Source organism: Penicillium maclennaniae, assembly GCF_028827695.1.
Source record: "Penicillium maclennaniae strain IBT 15551 chromosome Unknown utg000001l:1.0-3280838.0:1.0-3283122.0, whole genome shotgun sequence".
Classification (NCBI taxonomy): Eukaryota; Fungi; Ascomycota; class Eurotiomycetes; order Eurotiales; family Aspergillaceae; genus Penicillium; species Penicillium maclennaniae.
This window is the reverse complement of record NW_026623213.1, coordinates 3,232,605-3,255,017: the sequence shown is the minus strand read 5'-3', so window position 1 is coordinate 3,255,017 and position 22,413 is coordinate 3,232,605. Positions and strand designations below refer to the sequence as shown.

General features: G+C 46.1%; 5 protein-coding genes across 5 annotated transcripts; 3 read left to right on the top strand and 2 right to left on the bottom strand.

The window, feature by feature from the left end:
• Positions 1-9,554: 9,554 nt before the first annotated feature.
• Positions 9,555-10,872, top strand: N7477_001243 (uncharacterized protein; the record flags this gene model as incomplete). Its single annotated transcript, XM_056962906.1, has 4 exons — positions 9,555-9,672; positions 9,733-9,888; positions 9,978-10,663; positions 10,711-10,872. The coding sequence occupies 4 exons, from the start codon at positions 9,555-9,557 to the stop codon at positions 10,870-10,872; spliced, it is 1,122 nt and encodes a 373-aa protein (XP_056827909.1).
• Positions 10,873-13,923: 3,051 nt separating this feature from the next.
• On the top strand, positions 13,924-15,210 carry N7477_001242 (uncharacterized protein; the record flags this gene model as incomplete). The annotated part of the gene is made up of 1 exon (XM_056962905.1): positions 13,924-15,210. The coding sequence occupies one exon, from the start codon at positions 13,924-13,926 to the stop codon at positions 15,208-15,210; it is 1,287 nt and encodes a 428-aa protein (XP_056827908.1).
• A 1,447-nt stretch (positions 15,211-16,657) lies between these two features.
• Positions 16,658-18,027, bottom strand: N7477_001241 (acyl-CoA dehydrogenase family protein; the record flags this gene model as incomplete). The annotated part of the gene is made up of 2 exons (XM_056962904.1): positions 16,658-17,655; positions 17,706-18,027. 2 exons carry the CDS (start codon positions 18,025-18,027, stop codon positions 16,658-16,660), a joined length of 1,320 nt encoding a protein of 439 aa, XP_056827907.1.
• A 529-nt stretch (positions 18,028-18,556) lies between these two features.
• N7477_001240 (CaiB/BaiF CoA transferase family protein) lies at positions 18,557-19,540 on the top strand (the record flags this gene model as incomplete). Its single annotated transcript, XM_056962903.1, has 1 exon — positions 18,557-19,540. One exon carries the CDS (start codon positions 18,557-18,559, stop codon positions 19,538-19,540), a length of 984 nt encoding a protein of 327 aa, XP_056827906.1.
• A 119-nt stretch (positions 19,541-19,659) lies between these two features.
• On the bottom strand, positions 19,660-22,008 carry N7477_001239 (Zn(II)2Cys6 transcription factor; the record flags this gene model as incomplete). The annotated part of the gene is made up of 7 exons (XM_056962902.1): positions 19,660-20,176; positions 20,226-20,384; positions 20,444-20,624; positions 20,672-20,861; positions 20,917-20,983; positions 21,028-21,792; positions 21,845-22,008. 7 exons carry the CDS (start codon positions 22,006-22,008, stop codon positions 19,660-19,662), a joined length of 2,043 nt encoding a protein of 680 aa, XP_056827905.1.
• Positions 22,009-22,413: the final 405 nt, after the last annotated feature.

Sequence of the window (22,413 nt, the reverse complement as noted above, 5' to 3'; positions counted from 1 at the left end):
GCCTACGGGATAGATAGGATAGGCGTGGTCTCAGTGGTTATTAATAATTCGTCCTATAATATCCCCTATAATAATCCCACTAATCTATATACGAACCCTCGGAAATCGCCTATCGAAAAATGCACCTCCTTATATAATATTTGATCGGGGCCTATCCACGCGATATGCCCGGGCGTAGTGCTATTATAATACACACATAAACCGTACGTCCGTAAATCTAATATCCACTGTATTAGGCTATACGTGCCACGGACCATAAATATATCTACTAATACCTTTAACCACTCGCGAAACGGCCGCGAACCCTACCGTCGCTACTAGCTAAATAACATTAATCCGGGCTCGTGGGATCGGGGGGGGATCTTATATAACCGGTAAATATGGGTGATCGGGCTCAGGGGTGGCCGTGGGGCTCTGGCTAGTATATCCTTTATCCTGGCCCGCGAATATATATTTAGGGTCGTCTATTAGACTCTAGCTAGCCTATTCGCCGATCCCTTATCGGTGCTACAAAAATTATACGATCTTATCCGCGTAGGGATCTAACCGTAATACCTTATATAATACCATAAACCGCGCAATCTTGATTATCTTAGACAAAATAGGGGGGGTACGACTCGGGCGTCTGCTAACCGTCCTGGCTACGCCCTAATATGGCCAATACACATACTAACGCACACTCGTACTCCTCGGCGCCCACGCGCTAATTTAATAACTCGATACAAAAGTCGATATATACTTATTTAATAGGCGTGAACTAGTATAGCTCGGGATTATCGTTCGTACAATCACGGGTAGCCGGGTCGGCGCCCTAGGCCGTAGACTGGGCATAACGCTATAATACCTGCCACGCGCGTTGCTACCGCGATATAAACCGGTATCGGGGGCTGCGCCATTTATGCGGCTACTGCGTATAAGCAAAAAAACATTAACACCCGCTACTATAGCTCCACGTGTCGTACAATATTATCTATATCTATATACGCCTGCAATAGTTAGTGCGGGCTCTGGTCCTTCTCGGTCCGCGCGGCCTCGATCCGGATTAAATAGCCGTATTACTTAGTGACACGCTGGCTCACGCGGGCGACCCGATCTATGGCGTCCTAAATAGCACGTACGATACCCTCGGGGCCCTCGGTATCCGGATCGGGTGTGGCGATAGCCTCGGATAATAGTTATACGGGGATCCCTCGTAAATACTAGGCCTACTGCGTCTGCCATAATCACGGGTTAGCCTTATCTAGCTCGCTAGCTTATACGACGGTCTCGTCGCTAGCCTAGGACGCGGTAAAACACTATTCGAGCTAGTTCACTAACCCTTAGACTATAGTAGGGTGCGGCGGAGGCTCTATAGGCTCATACGACGGGCCGGGCCGGCGCACGTGGATATAGTGGGAACCAAACTTCGTGGTAAAGAACCGCTAGTAGTATACCGCTTAGGTAGCGTCGTGAATCGCGACCTAAGTAAGGTTATAAAGCCGGGACTGCTAGTGGCCTTAATAGTAACTATATAGCGACTAATAATACTTTATACGCTAATACTTTCGAATACTCTCTTTACTACGGCAAATATAGTTATAGCCTTAGACTTAGGTATATAAGATATTATCGGTATATATCGCGAGGCCTTCGATAGGCTAGTCGACCCACTTAGGAAAGTATAACTAATTAATATTCTCCTTAACCTCGTCCCACTCCCTAATAGTCGCTTATACCTACTAGGTATTAGCGAGAGTCATACGATAAGGCGTATAGGTTAGATAAAAAGACGACCTAGGTCGGACGGACGGCGTACTAATACTAGCGATATATAATTACTAAATACTTAGGGATTCGGAGAAATAACTCCGTAGCGGTAGGGGGAGCCATTATATAATAAGGTTTCGCGGATCCTTAATATAGATATCGCTATAAGGTTTATACGAATAAGAGCGATTCGTCTATTAATAAAAGGGAAAAAGGTAAGTAGGAATTCGCTAAGGGGTACCTAGCTAAGTAAGACCTAGGATTTTAGCTTATATAATTTTATTTTTATATTAACGACCCGTACAAGATATTTTAATTATATATTAAGTATATAATAAAAGAATTAAAACCCCCTAAGACTTCTAAATATTAAGACTATACTAATAAATATTAATATTCTGATAATAATTCTAGTAGTTTTATTTACTTATAAAGAAAGTGAAGTAAAAATTTATATAGTATTATAACTATTTCTCTTACTAGCCAAAAAGATTATCTATATTCCCTAGTCACTAATATTATATAATCCTTAGGCCTTATTCTTATATATCTAGTATATACCCTAAGGAAGTTAGCGTAGCGCGTTCTTACGACCGCGGTCCTTATCTAAGGTCAGATCTATCACAGAGATCTCTTCGACGTCGCTATCTACACGCGGACGCTAATAACCCCGACGGGATGGCCGTAGGGCCGCCCGGATAACTCTCCGGTTATCCGATAGGGCAACAGATTCCGGTATAGGTAAAGGATAAGGTGGGTTACGTAGCTATAGCTATATAGTATTATAGGGCTCTCTATTATATATAGAGCACCGAGATATGTAATTACGCCACTTATAGTTACTATAAGAGCCACTAAACTAACCTAAGAGACAGATATATTGCGGAAAGGGTTTATACCGGTCTATATAGGTATTGTAGGGCTAAATAAGTTGATTACCACGGGACTAGATTAGTAGCGTATTAATATATAAGGGTCGCTAAGAGACAATTTACTGCCTATTAATATTGCCTTATATATATTAGATAGGGCGTCCGCGTTCCCGAAGGATCGTAAGCTGCGCCGGAGTTATATATATCCGGGCAAGCTTATTATTACCTACTAGCAGTTATAGCTACCCCTAGTTACCGCCTAGTCGTTCCGTGTACTAAATAAGAGACTAAATACCTTTAGCGTATATATAAGGGAGGCAAGGGTATCCGTCTTTGTCGGTATAGGGGAAGGGCCAGCTAGTAGACATTATATATTAGCTATTGATCGCTAAGAGTGCGAAGATTAAGTTATAACTTACCTCCTTTACTCCCTAGGACCAAAGTTCGGGATACCTTCGCTAGCGTAGGGAGCCTAAGGCTCCCGATCTCCGCTATATAATAGTTAGTATTAAGGATATTATCTAAGGATCAGAAGGATACGTACGACGAACTACGATTACTACCACTACTACTACCACTACCACGATTACCACCACCACAGCCACCGCGGCCTCGATCACGGCGAGAGACAGAAGAGGAACTAGAACAGAATTAGTTTAACTTTATATAATTATTAGGGTTTGTATAAGGAGCGTATCTTAACGTAATTATACGTTAAGGGAAGAGAGAATAAGGGGGGGGGCCTCTATAGGGCGAGGTAATTAGGGATTTCAGGAAAAAAAAGTACAAATAAAAATAGTAATTATTAGAGTGCAAAAGTGGTCGGGGAAGAGAGATATAAAGGAAGGTAAGTTCGAAGATTTTATATTCAGGATTATACATTAATCCGAAGTACGTCTATTATCCCAGTCTATTGAGCATATTATGCGTTTGTATTAAGGTGTTTGCCTGAGCCACATTGTCTAAGACTAATTGTCTAAGACTATTGAGCACATTGTGCGTTTGTATTGAGGTGACTGCCTAAGCCCTATTGTCCAAGACCATTGACCACATTTAGGTGACTGCCTGAGCCTTATTATCCAACACTAATTGTCCAAGACCATTGACCACATTCAGGTGACTGCCTGAGCCTTATTGTCTAAGACCATTGACCACATTGAGGTGACTGCCTGAGCCCCATTGTCCAAGACCATTGACCACATTTAGGTGACTGCCTGAGCCTCATTGTCCAACACCAATTGTCCAAGACCATTGTCCAAGACTATTGAGCACATTGTGCGTTTGTATTGAGGTGACTGCCTGAGCCTCATTGTCCAAGACCATTGACCACATTCAGGTGACTGCCTGAGCCTCATTGTCTAACACCAATTGTCCAAGACCTATTGTCCAAGACTATTGAGCACATTGTGCGTTTGTATTGAGGTGACTGCCTGAGCCTTATTGTCCAAGACCATTGACCACATTCAGGTGACTGCCTGAGCCTCATTGTCCAACACCAATTGTCTAAGACCATTGACCACATTCAGGTGACAGCCTGAGCCTCATTGTCCAACCCCATTGACCACATTTAGGTGACTGCCTGAGCCTCATTGTCCAACACCAATTGTCTAAGACCATTGACCACATTGAGGTGACTGCCTGAGCCTCATTGTCCAAGACCATTGACCACATTGAGGTGACTGCCTCAGTCCCATTGTACGAGACCATTGAGCCCATTATCGATGACAATGAGATGACTGCCTCCGTCCCATTGTACGACAGTAATGAGGTGACTGCCTCCGTCCTATTGTACGAGTCTATTGAGCCTATTATCGACTGTAATAAGGTGACTTCCCCGTTCTATTATCTATTATTCTTATTAGTATACTAAGTATAACTACTAGAAGGCCTTCTTTAAGAAAGTAGTAGGGTTTTAGGGTTATAGAAAGCTTATGTAAACTCCTAGCCTAAGGGTAACTAAGTATCGTATGAGTGGCCAAAGCGCACCCCATTAAAAAAAAGGTCCAAATTTCTAATCCCTATAACTACCTCTTCTTTTAATCGTACGATCTTCAAATTAAAACCGGGTATAAAGCGATCGCTAGTTTAGAACTTTTGAAGTTTTAAGGATTATCCGACCGATATTTTCAACTAGGATGCACTCAAGAAGTCCAACTGGTATGCACTCACTAGCGCCATTTTTCTCCCATAGTAAAGCGGAAACCCTAACTGGTATGCAATGCATCCCACCAACCCCCATGGGATAGCCTCATCCAGCTCGCCGGCTTGTACGACGGTCTCGTCGCTGGCCTGGGACGCGGTAAAACACTGTTCGAGCTGGTTCACTAACCCTTGGACTACGGTAGGGTGCGGCGGAGGCTCCATAGGCTCGTACGACGGGCCGGGCCGGCGCACGTGGATATAGTGGGAACCAAACTTCGTGGTAAAGAACCGCTGGTAGCATACCGCTTGGGTAGCGTCGTGAATCGCGACCTAGGTAAGGTTATGAAGCCGGGACTGCTAGTGGCCTTGATAGTAACTATACGGCGACTAATAATACTTTGTACGCCAATGCTTTCGAATACTCTCTTTACTACGGTAAATATAGTTATAGCCTTAGACTCGGGTATATAAGATACTATCGGTATATATCGCGAGGCCTTCGATAGGCTAGTCGACCCACTTAGGAAAGTATAACTGATTAATATTCTCCTTAACCTTGTCCCACTCCCTAATAGCCACTTATACCTACCGGGTATTAGCGAGAGTCGTACGATAAGGCGTATAGGTTAGATAAAAGATAACCTAGGTCGGACGGACGGCGTACTGACACTAGCGATATATAATTACTGAATACTTAGGGATTCGGAGAAATAACTCTGTAGCGGTAGGGGGAGCTATTATATAATAAGGTTTCGCGGATCCTTAATATAGATATCGCTATAAGGTTTATACGAATAAGAGCGATTTGTCTATTAATAAAAGGGAAAAAGGTAAGTAGGAATTCGCTAAGGGGTACCTAGCTAAGTAAGACCTAGGATTTTAGCTTATATAATTTTATTTTTATATTAACGACCCGTATAAGATATTTTAATTATATATTAAATATATAATAAAAGAATTAAAACCCCTAAGACTTCTAAATATTAAGACTATACTAATAAATATTAATATTCTAATAATAATTCTAGTAGTTTTATTTACTTATAAAGAAAGTGAAGTAAAAATTTATATAGTATTATAACTATTTCTCTTACTAGCCAAAAAGGCTATCTGTATTCCCTAGTCACTAATATTATATAATCCTTAGGCCTTATCCTTATATATCTAGTATATACCCTAAGGAAGTTAGCGTAGCGCGTTCTTACGACCGCGGTCCTTATCTAAGGTTAGATCTACTACAGAGATCTCTTCGATATCGCTGTCCATACGCGGACGCTAATAACCCTAATAGGATAGCCATAGGGCCGCCCGGACGACTCTCCGGTCGTCCGATAGGGTAATAGATTCTGGCGCAGGCAAAGGATAAGGCGGGTTACGTGGCTATAGCTATATAGTATTATAGGGCTCTCTATTACGTACAGAGCACCGAGATACGTGATCACGCCACTTACAGTTACTATAAGAGCCACTAAACTAACCCGAGAGACGGATATACTATAGAAAGGGTTTATACCGGTCTACGTAGGTATCGCAGGGCTAAACAAATTAATTACCACGGGACTAGATTAGTAGCGTATTAATATATAAGGGTCGCTAGGAGACGATTTGCTGCCTATTAATATTACCTTATATATACTAAATAGGGCGTCCGCGTTCCCGAAGGATCGTAAGCTACGCCGGAGTTATATATATCCGGGTAAGCTTATCACCACCCACTAGTAGTTATAGCTACCCCTAGTCACCGCTTAGTCGTTCTATATACTAAATAAGAGACTAAATACCTTTAGCGTATATACGAGGGAGGCAAGGGTATCCGTCTTCGTCGGTATAAGGGAAGGGCTAGCTAGTAGACATCGTATATTAGCTATTAATCGCTAAGAGTGCGGAGATTAAGTTATAACTTACCTCCTCCACTCCCTAGGACTAAAGTTCGGGATACCTTCGCCGCGCGGGGAGCCTAAGGCTCCCGATCTCCGCTATATAATAGTTAGTATTAAGGATATTATCTAAGGATTAGAAGGATACGTACGACGAACCACAATTACCACTACCACTACTACTACCACCACGATCACTACCACTACGGCTACCGCGGCCTTAACTACAGCGAGAGACAGAAGAGGAACTAGAACAGAATTAGTTTAACTTTATATAATTATTAGGGTTCGTATAAGGAGCGTATCTTAACGTAATTATACGTTAAGGGAAGAGAGAATAAGGGGGGGGGGCCTCTATAGGGCGAGGTAATCAGGGATTTTAGGAAAAAAAAGTGCAAATAAAAATAGTAATTATCAGAGTACAAAAGTAGTCGGGGAAGAGAGATATAAAGGAAGGTAAGTTCGAAGATTTTATATTTAGGATTGTACATTAATCCGAAGTACGTCTATTGTCCCAGTCTATTAAGTATATTATGCGTTTGTATTAAGGTGTTTGCCTGAGCCACATTATCCAAGACCAATTGTCTAAGACCATTAAGCACATTGTGCGTTTGTATTGAGGTGACTGCCTGAGCCGCATTATATAAGACTATTAAGCATATTGTGCGTTTGTATTGAGGTGACTGCCTGAGCCCTATTGTCTAACACCAATTATCCAAGACTATTAACCACATTGAGGTGACTACCTGAGCCACATTATCTAAGACCAATTGTCCAAGACTATTAAGCATATTGAGGTGACTGCCTGAGCCCTATTGTCCATGACTATTGAGCACATTATGCGTTTGTATTAAGGTATTTGCCTAAGCCATATTATCCAAGACTATTAAGCACATTGTGCGTTTGTATTGAGGTGACTGCCTGAGCCCCATTATCCATGACTATTGAGCACATTGTGCGTTTGTATTGAGGTGACTGCCTGAGCCCCATTGTCTAAGACCATTGACCACATTCAGGTGACTGCCTGAGCCTCATTATCCAACACCAATTGTCCAAGACTATTGACCACATTCAGGTGACTGCCTGAGCCTCATTGTCCAACACCAATTGTCCAAGACCATTGACCATATTCAGGTGACTGCCTGAGCCTCATTGTCTAACACTAATTGTCCAAGACCATTGACCACATTCAGGTGACTGCCTGAGCCTCATTGTCCAACACCAATTGTCCAAGACCTATTGTCTAAGACCATTGAGCACATTGTGCGTTTGTATTGAGGTGACTGCCTGAGCCTCATTGTCCAAGACCATTGACCACATTGAGGTGACTGCCTCAGTCCCATTGTACGAGACCATTGAGCCCATTGTCGATAACAATGAGATAACTGCCTCCGTCCCATTATACGACAGTAATGAGGTGACTGCCTCCGTCCTATTGTACGAGTCTATTAAGCCTATTGTCGACTGCAATAAGGTGACTGCCTCCATCCTATTATCTGAGTCTATAGAGCCTATTATCGACTGCAATAAGGTGACTTCCCCGTTCTATTATCTATTATTCTTATTAGTATACTAAGTATAACTACTAGAAGGCCTTCTTTAAGAAAGTAGTAGGGTTTTAGGGTTATAGAAAGCTTATGTAAACTCCTAGCCTAAGGGTGACTAAGTATCGTACGAGTGGCCAAAGCGCACCCTATTAAAAAAAAGGTCCAAATTTCTAATCCCTGTAACTACCTCTTCTTTTAATCGTACGATCTTCAAATTAAAACCGGGTATAAAGCGATCGCTAGTTTAGAACTTTTGAAGTTTTGAGGATTATCCGACCGATATTTTCAACTGGGATGCACTCAAGAAGTCCAACTGGTATGCACTCACTAGCGCCATTTTTCTCCCATAGTAAAGCGGAAACCCTAACTGGTATGCAATGCATCCCACCAACCCCCATGGGATAGATACCTATGGACGGTGATTCGCGCAGCCGGAAAACCCGGGCCTCGGATTGGCGGAAGCGTACGAAGCTTTGGTATTAATTTAGAGATAATTTAGAGATTATTTAGAGATTAAGCGAACTAGCGAATAGCACTAGATAAGGCGGGCTAGAAGAGGGAGTCGGACGTAGGCATAGAAAACATATAACTCGCACCTTCTGTATTTAATTCTCTAGCGGCCACTAGCAACTCTGACATATCGCCGTACGGGGATCAAACAGAGTCTAATGGAACTCTCTCTCTCTCTCTCTCTCTATATTTCCTGTGCTGTTTAGGGGGCGGCGGGCTTGCCGGGAAATACGATACTGATTCACCACGTGTTCCTGACCCGTGAAAATGAATGGCTCCCCGCATAGATCGCGACCTACGCCAAACTTGCTTGCGAGTGCAAAACCCACCTTATGGCTCACTTGATTTTGCCTTTTTCATTACCTGCGACGTGAAATGGTCTATCCACCACGTGGGTTGATATGCCAAACTTCATTGGGTACCGGGGAAATATCGGGGTTGAGCGATCTAGCATCGACGAGTGCCTTGAAACCATTATTCATTGAATTCTGATATTACTGCTGTCTTTGATAGATCTACCGGCATTCCTAGTGGAGATCAAATTGTCCGAGCACTTCTCGAAATGGAAGGTCTTTCCATTATTGCCCGTCACAACGGCACGTCTTGATGTCTTATTAGCCACAGTGACAGCGAAGCTTTTTGCTTGTGGCATCCAGGGCCCACTTCCCACGGCAAGAATCAGGATTCAGGAACCAGGGACGCGACTGACTTTGCGGTATCATGGATGGTGTTGGAAGCCTGTTCAAGTTACATTCGGTCTCTCAATCGCCTGACCCTTAACTCGCCATATAAAGGGCGAGCAGCCAAGATACCAGCAGAATGTTTCGCAAACCGCTTTGTGTATTGTCCTGATATCCGAAATGTCTTTTATTTCTCAGATAGCCCTGACCTTGGGCCTGACCCTGGGTGCTGCTGCCGCCCCAGACTCCATCGTTGCGCCCAAGGGTGCTGAGACCCTTACCGTGGGCCTTCTTGGCGGTAAGTTCTCCCTTTCTTCTTTTCCAGACATAAAGCCACAAGGATACTAATGAATCCCAGACTACGGCTGGACTGGTTGGCAGCCTCTTCCTCTGGACTTCTGCAACACTGCCTTGTCGAAGCTCGAGGCCGACGGCGTGGAGATTCCCCGCCAGCTTCAAAATGACTGCGACCCCGGTGACCGTCAGGCCATCTCAAACGCCACTATTGAAGAGAGTAAGTCATCCATCATCCGTGTCCCTCTAAAACTTGGAAAAGGGCGAAAACGTGGAAAGAAAGCGCACATACGCTAACGTATATTACAGCCCGCACGGCTCACTACATCGAGAAGGTCTGTCTCAAAAAGGACTGCTCGGCCTTTGTCTCTGTTGGCGATAACTTCTACGATAGCGGGGTCGACTTCACTTCAGAGGGTATTCAGCGCTTTTATGAGGGCTGGGCTGACATGTACGTCGGCGAGGCCTTCGACAACAAGACCTGGTACCAAGCTCTCGGTAACCACGATGTCGTCGCTGGCCGTGCCGGCGTTGATTTCCAAACCCGCATTGCTCCCTTAATCGATGATCGTTGGTACTTTGGACATGACCATCTGCCCTACTACACCTACGACTTGACCGGCTCCAATTGGACTGCGACCTTTGTGGTTGTGGACTCTGATTGCTTTATTGAGAAGTACCAGGAAAGCACTTCCGTCTACAACACAGACTATGTGATCGCCTGCCACAAAGACACCCAGACGCAGGTGGAGTTCTTGCGTGAGTCTTTCGCCAAGTCCGAAGCTACCTGGAAAATCCTGCAGATCCACCATGGTTACATCTCCTCCTCGACCAACTACACTGAGCTAGCTCCCCTAATGGAAATTGTTCGCGAGAACAATGCCGTCGTTGTCAACGGTCATGACCACTGCATGGCTCACTACCAGTTCGAAGGCACTGACTATGTTCTCACTGGCGGCGCAGGCTATGCCGAGGCCGGCGACTGCAACTACGGTGTTCCCTCGGCCCGTACGCCAAGTGGCTCGGTGCCGACGCCAATCAGGCCGCTAACGGCTTTGTGACTCTTGACATTAACTACAACGCCTTGCAATTTGAGTACTACGCCCGTGACATGCGCCTTAAGGGTGCTGATTATTACCCTGTCAAAGACGACATGGAGCCCTCATATAGCTTCACTGTTACCAAGCACGCAACCAAGGCTTAGGGGCTGCGTTCGAAATGGAGCCCCATGAACGACCGTCTCGAGTAGTGAGCTACTTTTTTAACCAATAAATATTTGTACGTCTGATTCTTCATTATTGCTTCAGACCATCTTTGGCGGGAAAAAGATGGCTTGGCGTCAAAGTGGCTTGAATCACCGTGTGCGCCGATTCAATGTAGCTGAATGAACTGCAAATTTGTTTTGCAAGACTCCACAATGTTGAAATTTTCGAGATTAGACATTTAGTGTGATAGCTCCCGAGTCAAGGATTGATGTATCGTAGGTTTAGTCCCACCGAATTAAGTACAGTTCTTCGACAGGGTCTCTATGATACACAAATCGTCTCTGCCATGCCAAGACTATGTGCAACCAACGAGGTACGCCAGTGGGGAGATGGGACGAGAAGTTTCTTAGCCCCCGAGGAAAATGTCAAAGTCTATTCATCGTCTAGGCCTACGGTCCTCGGCACATGTGTTGTCTGTCCCCTTCCACAGTCGGATCCCACCTACAGGGTGACCAAGAAATAAAGGTTACTTCTGTTCACCGCCTTTCCCATTTCCTCACATACCGTCCACCTATGTTCCTAGCAATACGTGACGAGTTCAGCTCTCCCCCTTTTCTACCATAGCTACGCGGTATTGAGGGAATTAAAGAGGCTGGATACGTTGATTAATATTATAGAACTGGAAGAATCGAAGTGGAGAAGTAACCTTTCTTCCTTGGTCGCCCTGTATGTCCTACCTGTTATATCATATCATCATCTTTAATAGCTTGTTCGCGTATCCATGCTTTTCGATCGCTTCCCTATTTTTGGCCTTGAGATGGAAAGCGGGTGAAATAGGCGGTCACCTAGTGGCAAAGTGGTGGGGACAAACCTTTTGTAGGAGTACTGAAAAAAGAATTTTCATATCCGGAATATGTCTGCCTGGCCCTCTCAATATGTACAGGAGTCTCTGTAGATCGTGATGGCGTTGAATCATTCCCCTCCGATATGATTGGTGGTCGGCACTGGCATGTCCACGAGCCCCCGTCTACACAAGAGCAACTGTCTTCAAACTCTACGCGCAAAGCCTGATCAGCGGGACCAATTAGCAGCGACCAGTGTCATTTTTCCTCTTTATTGACTCAGTGCAATTATGCTAATAGTCTTAAAATATAGGAAGAGCTGTAACCTACCGATTATGACGTCCACGTGAAGAAGGGGAATTTCTCGCCGTATGATGCATTCTATATTCAATCGCCATTTTCACGAGATTAAAGCATCCCTATAGTAGCAGTCTTCATTGCGAGACACATTTATCTCTGATTGTAGATCGAAAGCAACACGGCTAGGAGCTTTGACGAATTAGCGCTGTGTTACCTTAGATCTGATGAAGTTTTCTCGAAGAGGATGACTGATATCGTGGCTGCGTTCTCTGGAAAGAAGGCGGTAGGTGTAGCATGTCAAGCTAGTTCTCTTTTCCTGAGTAGCCATTTTGGCGGATTCATCGAGCAAGCTCATTATGTGTTCTTCCTAATAAGTCACTAGCCACCCTTCGTTGACGCAAATTCGACTAGAAATTAGACTGACCCATGTGAGGCCCGACGGTTGAGCTGTGGATGTATCCTGGAGCCTGCATTCATACAATTTTTTATCTCACCCACGTATGATTGAATGGTTTCGTCGCAATCCTCTCCAAGCAACGACCGAGTTTGCTCAGTGCGTCGTTCAACAGAACGTTCCAGTTTACAATATGTACGTGTGGACTGACAGAGCCCAGATCCCCGAGGTCTTCAAATTCTATTTCAAGGGCTCTAGAAACCCCACTTCACCAACCCAGCGTGCCAACAGTGCTAATATAATCAATCTCAGAAGGGGCAAGAAAATCCATAATGCGTTGCGGTCCTGTCACGAAAGACAGATGAAGCTTTGTAGAAGGTCCATGAAAAATTTCAAGATTAACAGACATAGCCAAAATGTTACCGCTCTCGCCTGTCTACTTTACAAAATCGACCTCGCGGGAAACTGCGGGAATGGCGTCACTTGGAAGAGATGGCTGACTTATGCCCACGTAATATTCCGAGGGAAGGTGAGCGCGAGACCATCAAAAAATTCGGAGTACTGTCTCGAAGAGCTGATTGAAAGGTTGGAAGAAATGCCCTGGTCTCAACCAAGAGTCAGGGCCGTAAAGGTAGAGAAAAATCACTGTAAGTCTACGTCTGAAGCCATTGAATGAATGTGATGATTCTTCCAGACTTGCAAGCTTTTTGGCCATCTGTCAAACGAATGCTCCGAAACTGCCTGGTTTTGGGAAATTGTTCAACCGAGACAGGTTAGCCAGTTTCCAGAAGGTTCGAATGATGTTGCCTAGGGGCCAAGTTCGATATCGGTGAGCCAGCAATGGAGCCCACGTGTGAGGATCACTAAGATGCGGCCAGTCTGATTTCCGCAATGACTATGTTGAATGTTTTCAATGCTCTGATACTGCTTTGAAAGTATTTCAGAATCAAGTTATAGCTTGATTTGAGCTTGGCTTAAGCTTGGCATTTGGTGTCTGTCCCGGTATGTCCATAGCGAGTTAGTAGGTACTCCTCTTAGTGCCTCACGTCCGGCTTATTGACAAGAGGACCCTTTCCCGTCGAAAAATAATTCTAGCGCCTTGGCGAGGATATCCAAGGAATAGGTAAATCCACACGTGTCACTATAAGCCAATGCAAGATTGGGATCAAACTCGTGGTATCGCCATCGACCACAACATGATAAATTGAGAGTAACTTAAATGGGTCACCCATGAGAGAAAGATGTCGTTCGGGTGATCGACGCTTTGAGTCAACCGGTTAGGTCCAGCATTAGCTCCAGCATGAGAGCATCCGATCCCTCAGACCGTCTACACAGGTACCAATGTTAACCAAATCTGCTGTCGAGACCGGGCACGTGGATCAAGCATCTGCGTATGCTTCGTTAAGTTCAAGGAAGGCTGAATCATATAAACCTGGGCCCCAGCAGCTCGCACGATATACCATCAATTATCTCGGATTCCATTCAGTCTTATTCTGCAAGCCAGGACCCACAAGATGCGTTTTTCCACCAAGGCTGCTGTGATGGCCCTCGTGCCCTTAGTCTCTGCTCAGTATAATCTACCGGATGACAAGGTTCCTTACCAGGGTGGTAATACGTTCAAGACGAACGATTCTGAGCTTGCAAGCTACACTTTCACCTACAAGGCTCCCTTCGAGGCTGAGCAGTATGGCGGATACTACACCTGGGCAGTCAACAATAACACCGTTGCCGGCTCCAACTTTACTGGTCCTCATATGGAACCCGGCTACAACTACTTGCCTGATGGGTCTCTGACAAGCTATTCTTATTTTATCATCAATGAGGGCAATCCCAAGCCAATCAAAGAATCAAAGCTTTTCAATGAGCGCCTTTCGGCGCGCATCCATCCGCGCGATTTCTGCGCCAATGGCAACATCAACGAGGGCAAGGTCAAAAAGATCCTTCACGTTATCTTCGAGAATGAGGTTTTCAGCTGGACCATGGCGTCTCCCTACTGGCAAATGCTTGCCACCAAGGGCAAGTCTTTGACCAACTTCCACGCCATCATCCACCCGTCGTTGCCCAACTATGCTGCTGTTGTGGCCGGCGACTTCGTCGGCTTGGCAAACGAGCACTTCTACAACGTGAACACCACCACCATCTATGATCTTCTCGATGTCGCAAATGTTTCCTATGCCTCTTACAACGAGTGGTACAACCCTACCGAGACTCATCGTGGCCCGAACGATTGCAACAACTACATTTTCAACGGCCCCTACGATAACACTAACCCCAACTGGTCTTCCCAACTTTACCGCCGCCTGGATGTACCAGCTCTACTTTTCAACACCTATACCTCCAGTTACGAGCGTTGTGCTCAGCTGTTCGATGCCAACGTCACGTTCGCTAAGCATGTGAATGCCCATACTTTGCCCGAGTACTCATACTACATTCCTGACATGCTCCACACTGCCCATGACCCTGAGTCGAATAGCGTCTACATAGACCAGCCAACTTGCAGTGCCCTTTGGTCCAAGTCGTGGCTCGACCTGTACCTGCCTGAGCTTGAAGCCCAGGGCACTCTTGTGATTGCTACTTTCGACGAGGCCACCTGGCAGACCGATGATGACACCAGCCCCAACAACCATAATCACATTGTCACCATGCTGTTTGGCGCTGGTGTTACCCCCAGTACCAAGGACGATACCTATATTACTACTTACGGTCTTCTTCGCGGTGCTATTCAGAATTTCGGTCTGGGATCTCTCGACCGTAACGACACCAACCCTACTAACGGCAATCTGTACGATCTGATCTACTGAGAATGCTTTTCCTGATTGATTCTCATTGAAAGCCGTCTGATCAGAAATTCCTCGCGCGTTTCTTTTGCGTATATACCACGTTGAGTGAATGGAGAGTATGCAAAATAGATATCGATTTATCGATTATATCATTCCTTCTAGTTCTTTGACAATTTCATCTACGAAACGAGCGTCACTGCAGCGTCTCAATTCACCCGCCACCAGTTAGCATTTTTGGTAGCCTATGTGACGCATGACTATCTTGAGGCCTGAGGGGGAACGGGATTAGGAAGGAGCCGTGGGTCTAACCTAATATAGGATAGAAGTGGTTTTATTTCGTAGATACTCGTTTCCCTCTTTCTCTCTTCTTCTTCTTCTCTAGTTCAGTTGCCCTGTTAATGATACACGAATTCTTCTTCGTCTTGGTCGGTAATAGCCCAGAGAGCTTGCTTCTCCTATAAGCAACAAGTCATCACCTCTATTTAAGCTTTCGCAAGATAATCAGACTTTCAGGTCCTCAACGAGCCGCAAATTAACAGCCAATCCATTAGGTCGTGACACTTATTCTGCGCGAAGAATTCGACCAGCAGAATTTTGGGGCTAGGCCCCTGCTTGCCTTCTTTCAATCTTCATACTATGTAGCAGAAATCAATATTGGATCTTAATGCAAGGTCCAAAGTAACTTTGAGGTTAAAATGAATTGGAATTTTGTCCGCGAGATGTAACAAGCGCGTTAATGTGACGTTCAAAAGTTGGTTCCATCCCAGGATTTCATGTCCGGCGAGTGAAGATTCACTGGCTCTTTCGGCAGAAATTGGTAGTTTATATTTCCTTAATCTTGACTGGCCTATATTCAGCTCTGTTAACCTAAGCTTAGGACCCCTCTAGCGTCCAGATAAGCTTACGGAGGGGAAGAGTCGATCTTGGTGTGCTAGATTACTTGGTCCCGTAGAAATCTATATATTGTTCAATAGTGAATCGTAACCCAGATGATTATATAACTGCCTTGTACGCAGTGACCTCGGGCTTTGATGTTGGACTACGATATATCCGGGAGGCGGCATAATGGTCGGTGAACGGCCGAGGTTGTTTCATGGTCTTCTGTACCCGCCGTAAAGGTTCCATGAGACGATGTCTTGCTCTTAGATACTAAAAATCGAAAGTCGACTTTGGGAATTCGAAGCAAATAAGAGGGATTTTGACATGAATCTTCCCTTTGCCAACCTGGCTATATACCGTAGAGGTGTATGTAGCAGTGTTATAGGACTGAGTAAAATGCAAATCTGGAATAATAAAGGCCTCAAAGCATAATCCTAGTTCACTTTTTCCACACTATTTCACAACGATCTATCCGAAATTTGAGCCAATATTCGCGATTGGGACAAGGTTCTTACAACTTCACTGAGAAACGAAAGCTGTAATCAGTGGCCATAATGCCTCCACCCACCCCAGGGTAATGACTAATTGACTAATAGCTTCTAGGCAGCTCAAGCACTTTCTCACTGACGTAGTTTAAAATCATCTCACGACTGACTGGGGCTATCCGCGGCACAAGGCATTCGCGGAAATATCGCTCCACGTCGTACTCCATTGCATAGCCCATTCCGCCGTGAGCCAAGACGGCTCGTTCGCAAGCCGTAAACGCTGCCTCGGCAGCCAGGTATTTGGCACTGTTGCAGGCCACCCCAATGGAATGAAATGGAAGTGATCCATCATTTGTATCGTAGAGTCGTGCAGCGTGATAGGTGGCCAGTTTGGCCGCTTCCAATTTCATATATGCATCGGCCAGGGGATGGGATACACCTTGGTTCTGTCCGATGGGCCGGCCAAACACCACACGATCTTTGGCGTACTGGGATGCCTTCTCTAGTGCGGCATACCCGAGACCTAGGGCCTCGCCTGCTAACAAGCAGCGCTCGGCGTTCATGCCGTGCAAAATTATTTTGAAGCCCTGGTTCTCCTCTCCAACTAATGCGTCGGCTGGTATTGAATAATTGTCAAAGAACACTTCATTGGCGTCCACAGCCCTTCCACCCATCTTCTTAATCTTGCGCATGTCCAAGCCAGGGTTATCGCGGTTGAGATCGATGCAAAACATGGAGAGACCTTCAGATGACTTTGTCACTTCCTCCAGAGGAGTAGTTCGAGCTAGCAAGATCATTTTCGAAGCAACCTGTGCGCAAGTGATCCAGATCTTCTGACCCGTGACGGAATATCCATCCGCAGTTCTAGTGGCAAAAGTCTTGAGTTTTAGGGTATCAAGTCCCGTGTTAGGCTCAGTGACACCGAAACAAGTTCGACAGGTTCCATTTATGATGCTAGGGATCGTCTTCTCCAGTTGGCTTTTTGTGCCGAATCTAGCCAGTGGTTGAGTCGCGTAGACATTGGCATGAATGGCCTGGGCACCAGCCATGCCAGCGCCGGATTGCGTGATAGTCTGCATCATCATTGTGGCTTCAGAAACACCTGAAAGTAGTTAGATTTGTCCAGAAAGGCTCTCTTCAGAAGTACGATACCTAGTCCTGCTCCCCCAAGAGACTCAGGCAAAGCGATACCAAGCCAGCCGTCTTTAGCCAAAGCTGCGTGAAATTCCTTAGGGTCTTTCTCTTGCTGGTCGCACTCCTGCCAGTACGTGTTGGGGAATTTAGAACAGATATGAGAGATCGCTTCTTTGACAGTGAGCTGTTCTTCGGTGAACCCAGTCATCTCCATGAGTCCCCGGCATGCCGAGGTCGAGAATGCAGCACGCGCGGGAGGTACACGACTGGGTGCGCGCTTCATTCTGAGTGATGATTTCCATTGCACACGAAAGAGACTTTGCACTTGAGTCCGAGACATAATTGAATCTGCGACTCCTTTGACCCGTCGAGTTGTGTTTTAAGTGTATCTCAGCACATTTCCCCACACGTTCATGTAACCGACATGTAACCGATTTGCCGATTTCCCCACTGAGTTCGCCCGCTCACCACCAGAGGGTGTTCACTGAGCATGATTAAGAAGTAGCATTTAAAGGTACTCACTGCCGCTGGCACTGTGTTCAATTACTATTTAGCTAAATTTTTGGCTTTGGGCACGATGAGATTGATACTTTCAACCGCCCGCGCGATAGGCTCGTCTGGTTCACGACCCGTCTCAACGGGCGTACCAATTCCGGCCTTCCGATTCTACTCCAGTGAAAGCTCAGGCCATCGCCCTCCACCTCTCGCCGGTGTGACTGTTGTCAGTCTCAGAACAGGCTATCGCCGCACCATTCTGCACACGGCAACTGGCCGATCTTGGAGCTCGTGTCATTAAAATTGAGCGGCCAGGAGCTGGGGACTTTGCGCGCCAGTATGACACACGCGTCAAAGGAATAGCGTCACACTTCATGTGGACCAATCGATCTAAGGAGAGTTTAGCATTGAATCTCAAAGAAAAACAGGACCTTGTGGTCTTGATGAAGCTCCTTGAACGCGCCGACGTACTCGTTCAGAATTTGGCTCCGGGTGCAGCTGCGCGACTTGGCCTAACGTACGAAGCATTGAAGGAACTTCACCCTTCCTTGATTGTGTGTGACATCTCTGGATATGGTCAGGATGGTCCCTATCGCAACAAGAAAGCATATGACCTTCTCATCCAAAGCGAAGCCGGGATGCTCTCCGTTACTGGCTCTGGCAAGCAGCCTGCGAAAGTAGGTATTTCTATTGCTGATATCTCTGCTGGAATGTACGCGTACACAAATATTCTGTCGGCACTAATACAGCGTGACAAGGATGGCCAAGGCTGTCAAATCGACATCTCGATGTTAGAGAGCATGGTCGAGTGGATGGGCTTCCCCATGTACTACGCCTTCGACGATGCCCCTGGCCCAGTACCTGCGGGCGCATCCCACGCATCCATTTATCCATATGGTCCTTTCGAGACTGGCGATGGTCTGTCGGTCATGCTCGGAATCCAAAATGAAAGGGAATGGGTCAACTTCTGCCGCGACGTTCTGTTTCAGCCTGAGCTAGCCGCGGACTCTCGTTTCTCAAGCAACTCTCTACGCACGCAAAATCGAGACGATTTAAAAGCCATCATTTGCCTTGCTTTTTCTGAATTGACTGCCGAAGAGACTATTGCAAGACTTGACAAGGCTGCGATTGCAAATGCGAATGTTAACGACATGCACGGGGTCTGGAAACATGCCCAGCTAAAGGCTCGCGACCGTTGGTCAGAAGTGCAAACTCCAGCAGGGGTCATCCGGACTCTGTTACCGCCTGGCGCGACCAAGAGTGCCGATCAGGGTGGATATGGGGCCCAGATGGGATCGGTTCCGAGAGTCGGGGAACACAACCGGGCGATTTTGGCAGAGTTAGGCTTTTCCAAATAGTTGAGGCGATTTTTGTAATTATTTGAGAGATATAGAGCAGCGGTTTTCGGCCCAATATAGAAATGTAGTTGACACAAAGTCACTTAATAAACGGGGTATCATCTATTTTCGCTTCAGAGCTATAGAAAACGGTATAACAAATCTAAGTTTTGAGAACTCAGGTAGTCCGGGTTTGTCAAAGATCCAGCAAGCCCTAAAAGGTCATCTCCCTCCACGTTGAAGAGCTCATACCAGTCCATACTGGCGGATGCGTCATCTGTTGCATTCAACGACGAGTTTATGTGAGCCATGGGCAAGTGGACTTCATTTCCAGGTAGAGCAAGAGAGTTCTCAGTGTCGTTTGAGGGAGCACTGCATCCTGGAGAATCGGACGAGTGTGATCTCTGGGCTAAACGCCCTGGTGGTCTGGAGAATGGCATCCCGACGTCGGCGAGCCGAAGATTCCGAGCAATGTTATCGTCGAGGCAGCGAAAGAACAGATCCAAAACCCAGTTCTCTAAGTCCCAGGACTTCTGAAGCTCTTTAAGTCCAAGTAGACACAATTTTGCCCGATGTTCTGCAAGTTTACGGGCTGTGTTGGCCACCCGCGCAAAGTGAATAGTGTGGATGCACAATGCGGAGAATGTGTGCGTGATACTACTTCCATATTAACAAGACTACTCATAGCGGATGCTGTAAAGCTTACAGATGTACCGGCCCATGTTGCACCAAATTTTCAGAGAGCATGTCCTCGAGAATCCGCGTGCTCCTTATGGCTGCGTCTAAAGCGATGTTGCCCTCAGTACTCGTTGCCTCGTTTGGTTGTTGTAAAAAGATGGGTCGATATAGCAGAATATAGAGATTGCTATATTGGTTAGCCGGGATCGATATTCAAAAGAAGAAACAGGTCAGGTGGTGCTATACTTATAAGCCATATGGAGCATGCCAACAAGGAACATCACTTTCTGACTCGTAGACGCTTGAAGCTGCATCTCTGCTGGAAGCTGAGACTCCCACTCTGACAAACGTTTGTGTAGTAACGGGCGCGATGGGTTTTCCAGTTTTGAATGGCCAGGTAGATACTGGCTAGTGACAACCTCGCGTACTTTGTGCTATTAGCCAGTGAACAACATCAATCGTCCGGGAACATACATAGCTTGGCAAGTTGGACCATCCCGATCACGTATGTAATGTGGGCCGCGGGCGGTTTCTGAAAAGTCTGAGAGGTTGTGACAGAACTTTCGTCTTCAAAATCCGCAACGTGAAGCCCTTCAACTTCACAATCCTCATCACGAATACGAGATGGTAAACCTAGTGCAGCGGAAGTTTGCTGGTCACGAACCTGTTGCTACATTAGCGACGGTGAACACGAACATCCTTTCGAGTGATTTGGTCACATATAGCGCCCACCAAATCCGTTTCCAAATCTTTTGGTCATGCTCACTCAAGAAAGGCAACTTGGACCTGAGTTGTCAGCCGATTGATATAGTTCGCAAGCAAATGCCTACATCACATGCATGCCCTTTTTCTGGGCCAAGTCAATAGCTGCTCCAAGCCAAAAGCGAACGTCTCGCTCCTCTGTAGGTCCTCCGCGCCAGAAGCTTAGTAGGAATAGTGACTGTAGCTTGATTATCGTGTCGGTCTCCCATCCGACATCAAAAATTTCTTTTGCACGCCAATAAAAGGTACCCTTTGCATGGTAGCGATCCTTGTACCCTGTCGCGCCTAAATCAGTATCCGAGCACATGCTCACTCCAATGAAGAGGATTGCTTGGAGGAGTAGAGGCGAAATTTTGTTTTCATGGTAGTCACCCTGGACCTGTGAGCGATCAAGAATTGGGAAGCACGGGTGGAACCATTCAAAATATGCACGGAGGAGTATGTCACAGATCGCGGGTGATGGAAATATCAGAGCACTCTCGCGAATGAGACGATCTTGGAGGGAGTTCCGGTGTTTGATAAGAGAATTAACATGAGGTTCTGTAGAGCCGCCAAGCTCCGAGATAGAATAGTGCAGTCGTCCCTTCTGTATCCCACATGCATATCCTTTGTCCGGTAATCGCCGTCCCTCATCAACAACACATGTCAAGGGACTTGATTCACCGAGGAATACAGTCTTATGGATGGTACTTTCCCCCGTCTCCGTGCGATTTGAAAGGTCATAATGCAATGTTTGATCATGAGTAGAGCCCTGCTGAGGAAGCAGAGTAGCCGATGCGCTTTGCGAGGCCTCACTCGATCCTAGTGAGGCTTTTTTCTTCCGGCGAGGGTATCTACCGAGAGAGATTGGCATACAGTCGAGACAAGAAGCCGAGGAACGCTTACTTTCCCCGCCGTGATACTCCCAGTTCACAAGCAAGGTTCCAAGACACACAGTTGCGACAGGGCTGCATATCGAGCACATTGCAACGCACGCGACGCGCGTTGCACGCTAAACAAGCCTTTTTCGCGCGCGTGCGCGGTCTTTCCGACTCTATGTTGGTCGCCATTTTCGATAAGATAGGCTGTTTCGTGTGCAAATTCGAGTTGCGGAAGAAGGCACAGCAGGATAATTGCGTCCGGCTTTGCTCGGTTATACTGTTCCACTCATTTGCCGCTCATGTGGGGCGTCTCGGCATCTTCGGTTGTATGTTTCCTGGCGGCACATGCAAGTAATCGAGGTCAATTTATTTCGCCGAGCCTGATGATGCCGTCTCGGCTTCATACTGATTATCAAGTATTTTGAATGATCTCAAGTGTCTACTTCGTCGATGCAAATTGAACTCACGTCTGATCGCGAATTGGAGAATAAAAACATTTTTATACTCGCCATTCCTTATCCATTCTCCTCTAGCGACCAAATTCAGAGGCTAAATAAGCCTTCCTCATATTAAAGTACTTTGCACAAGGCCACT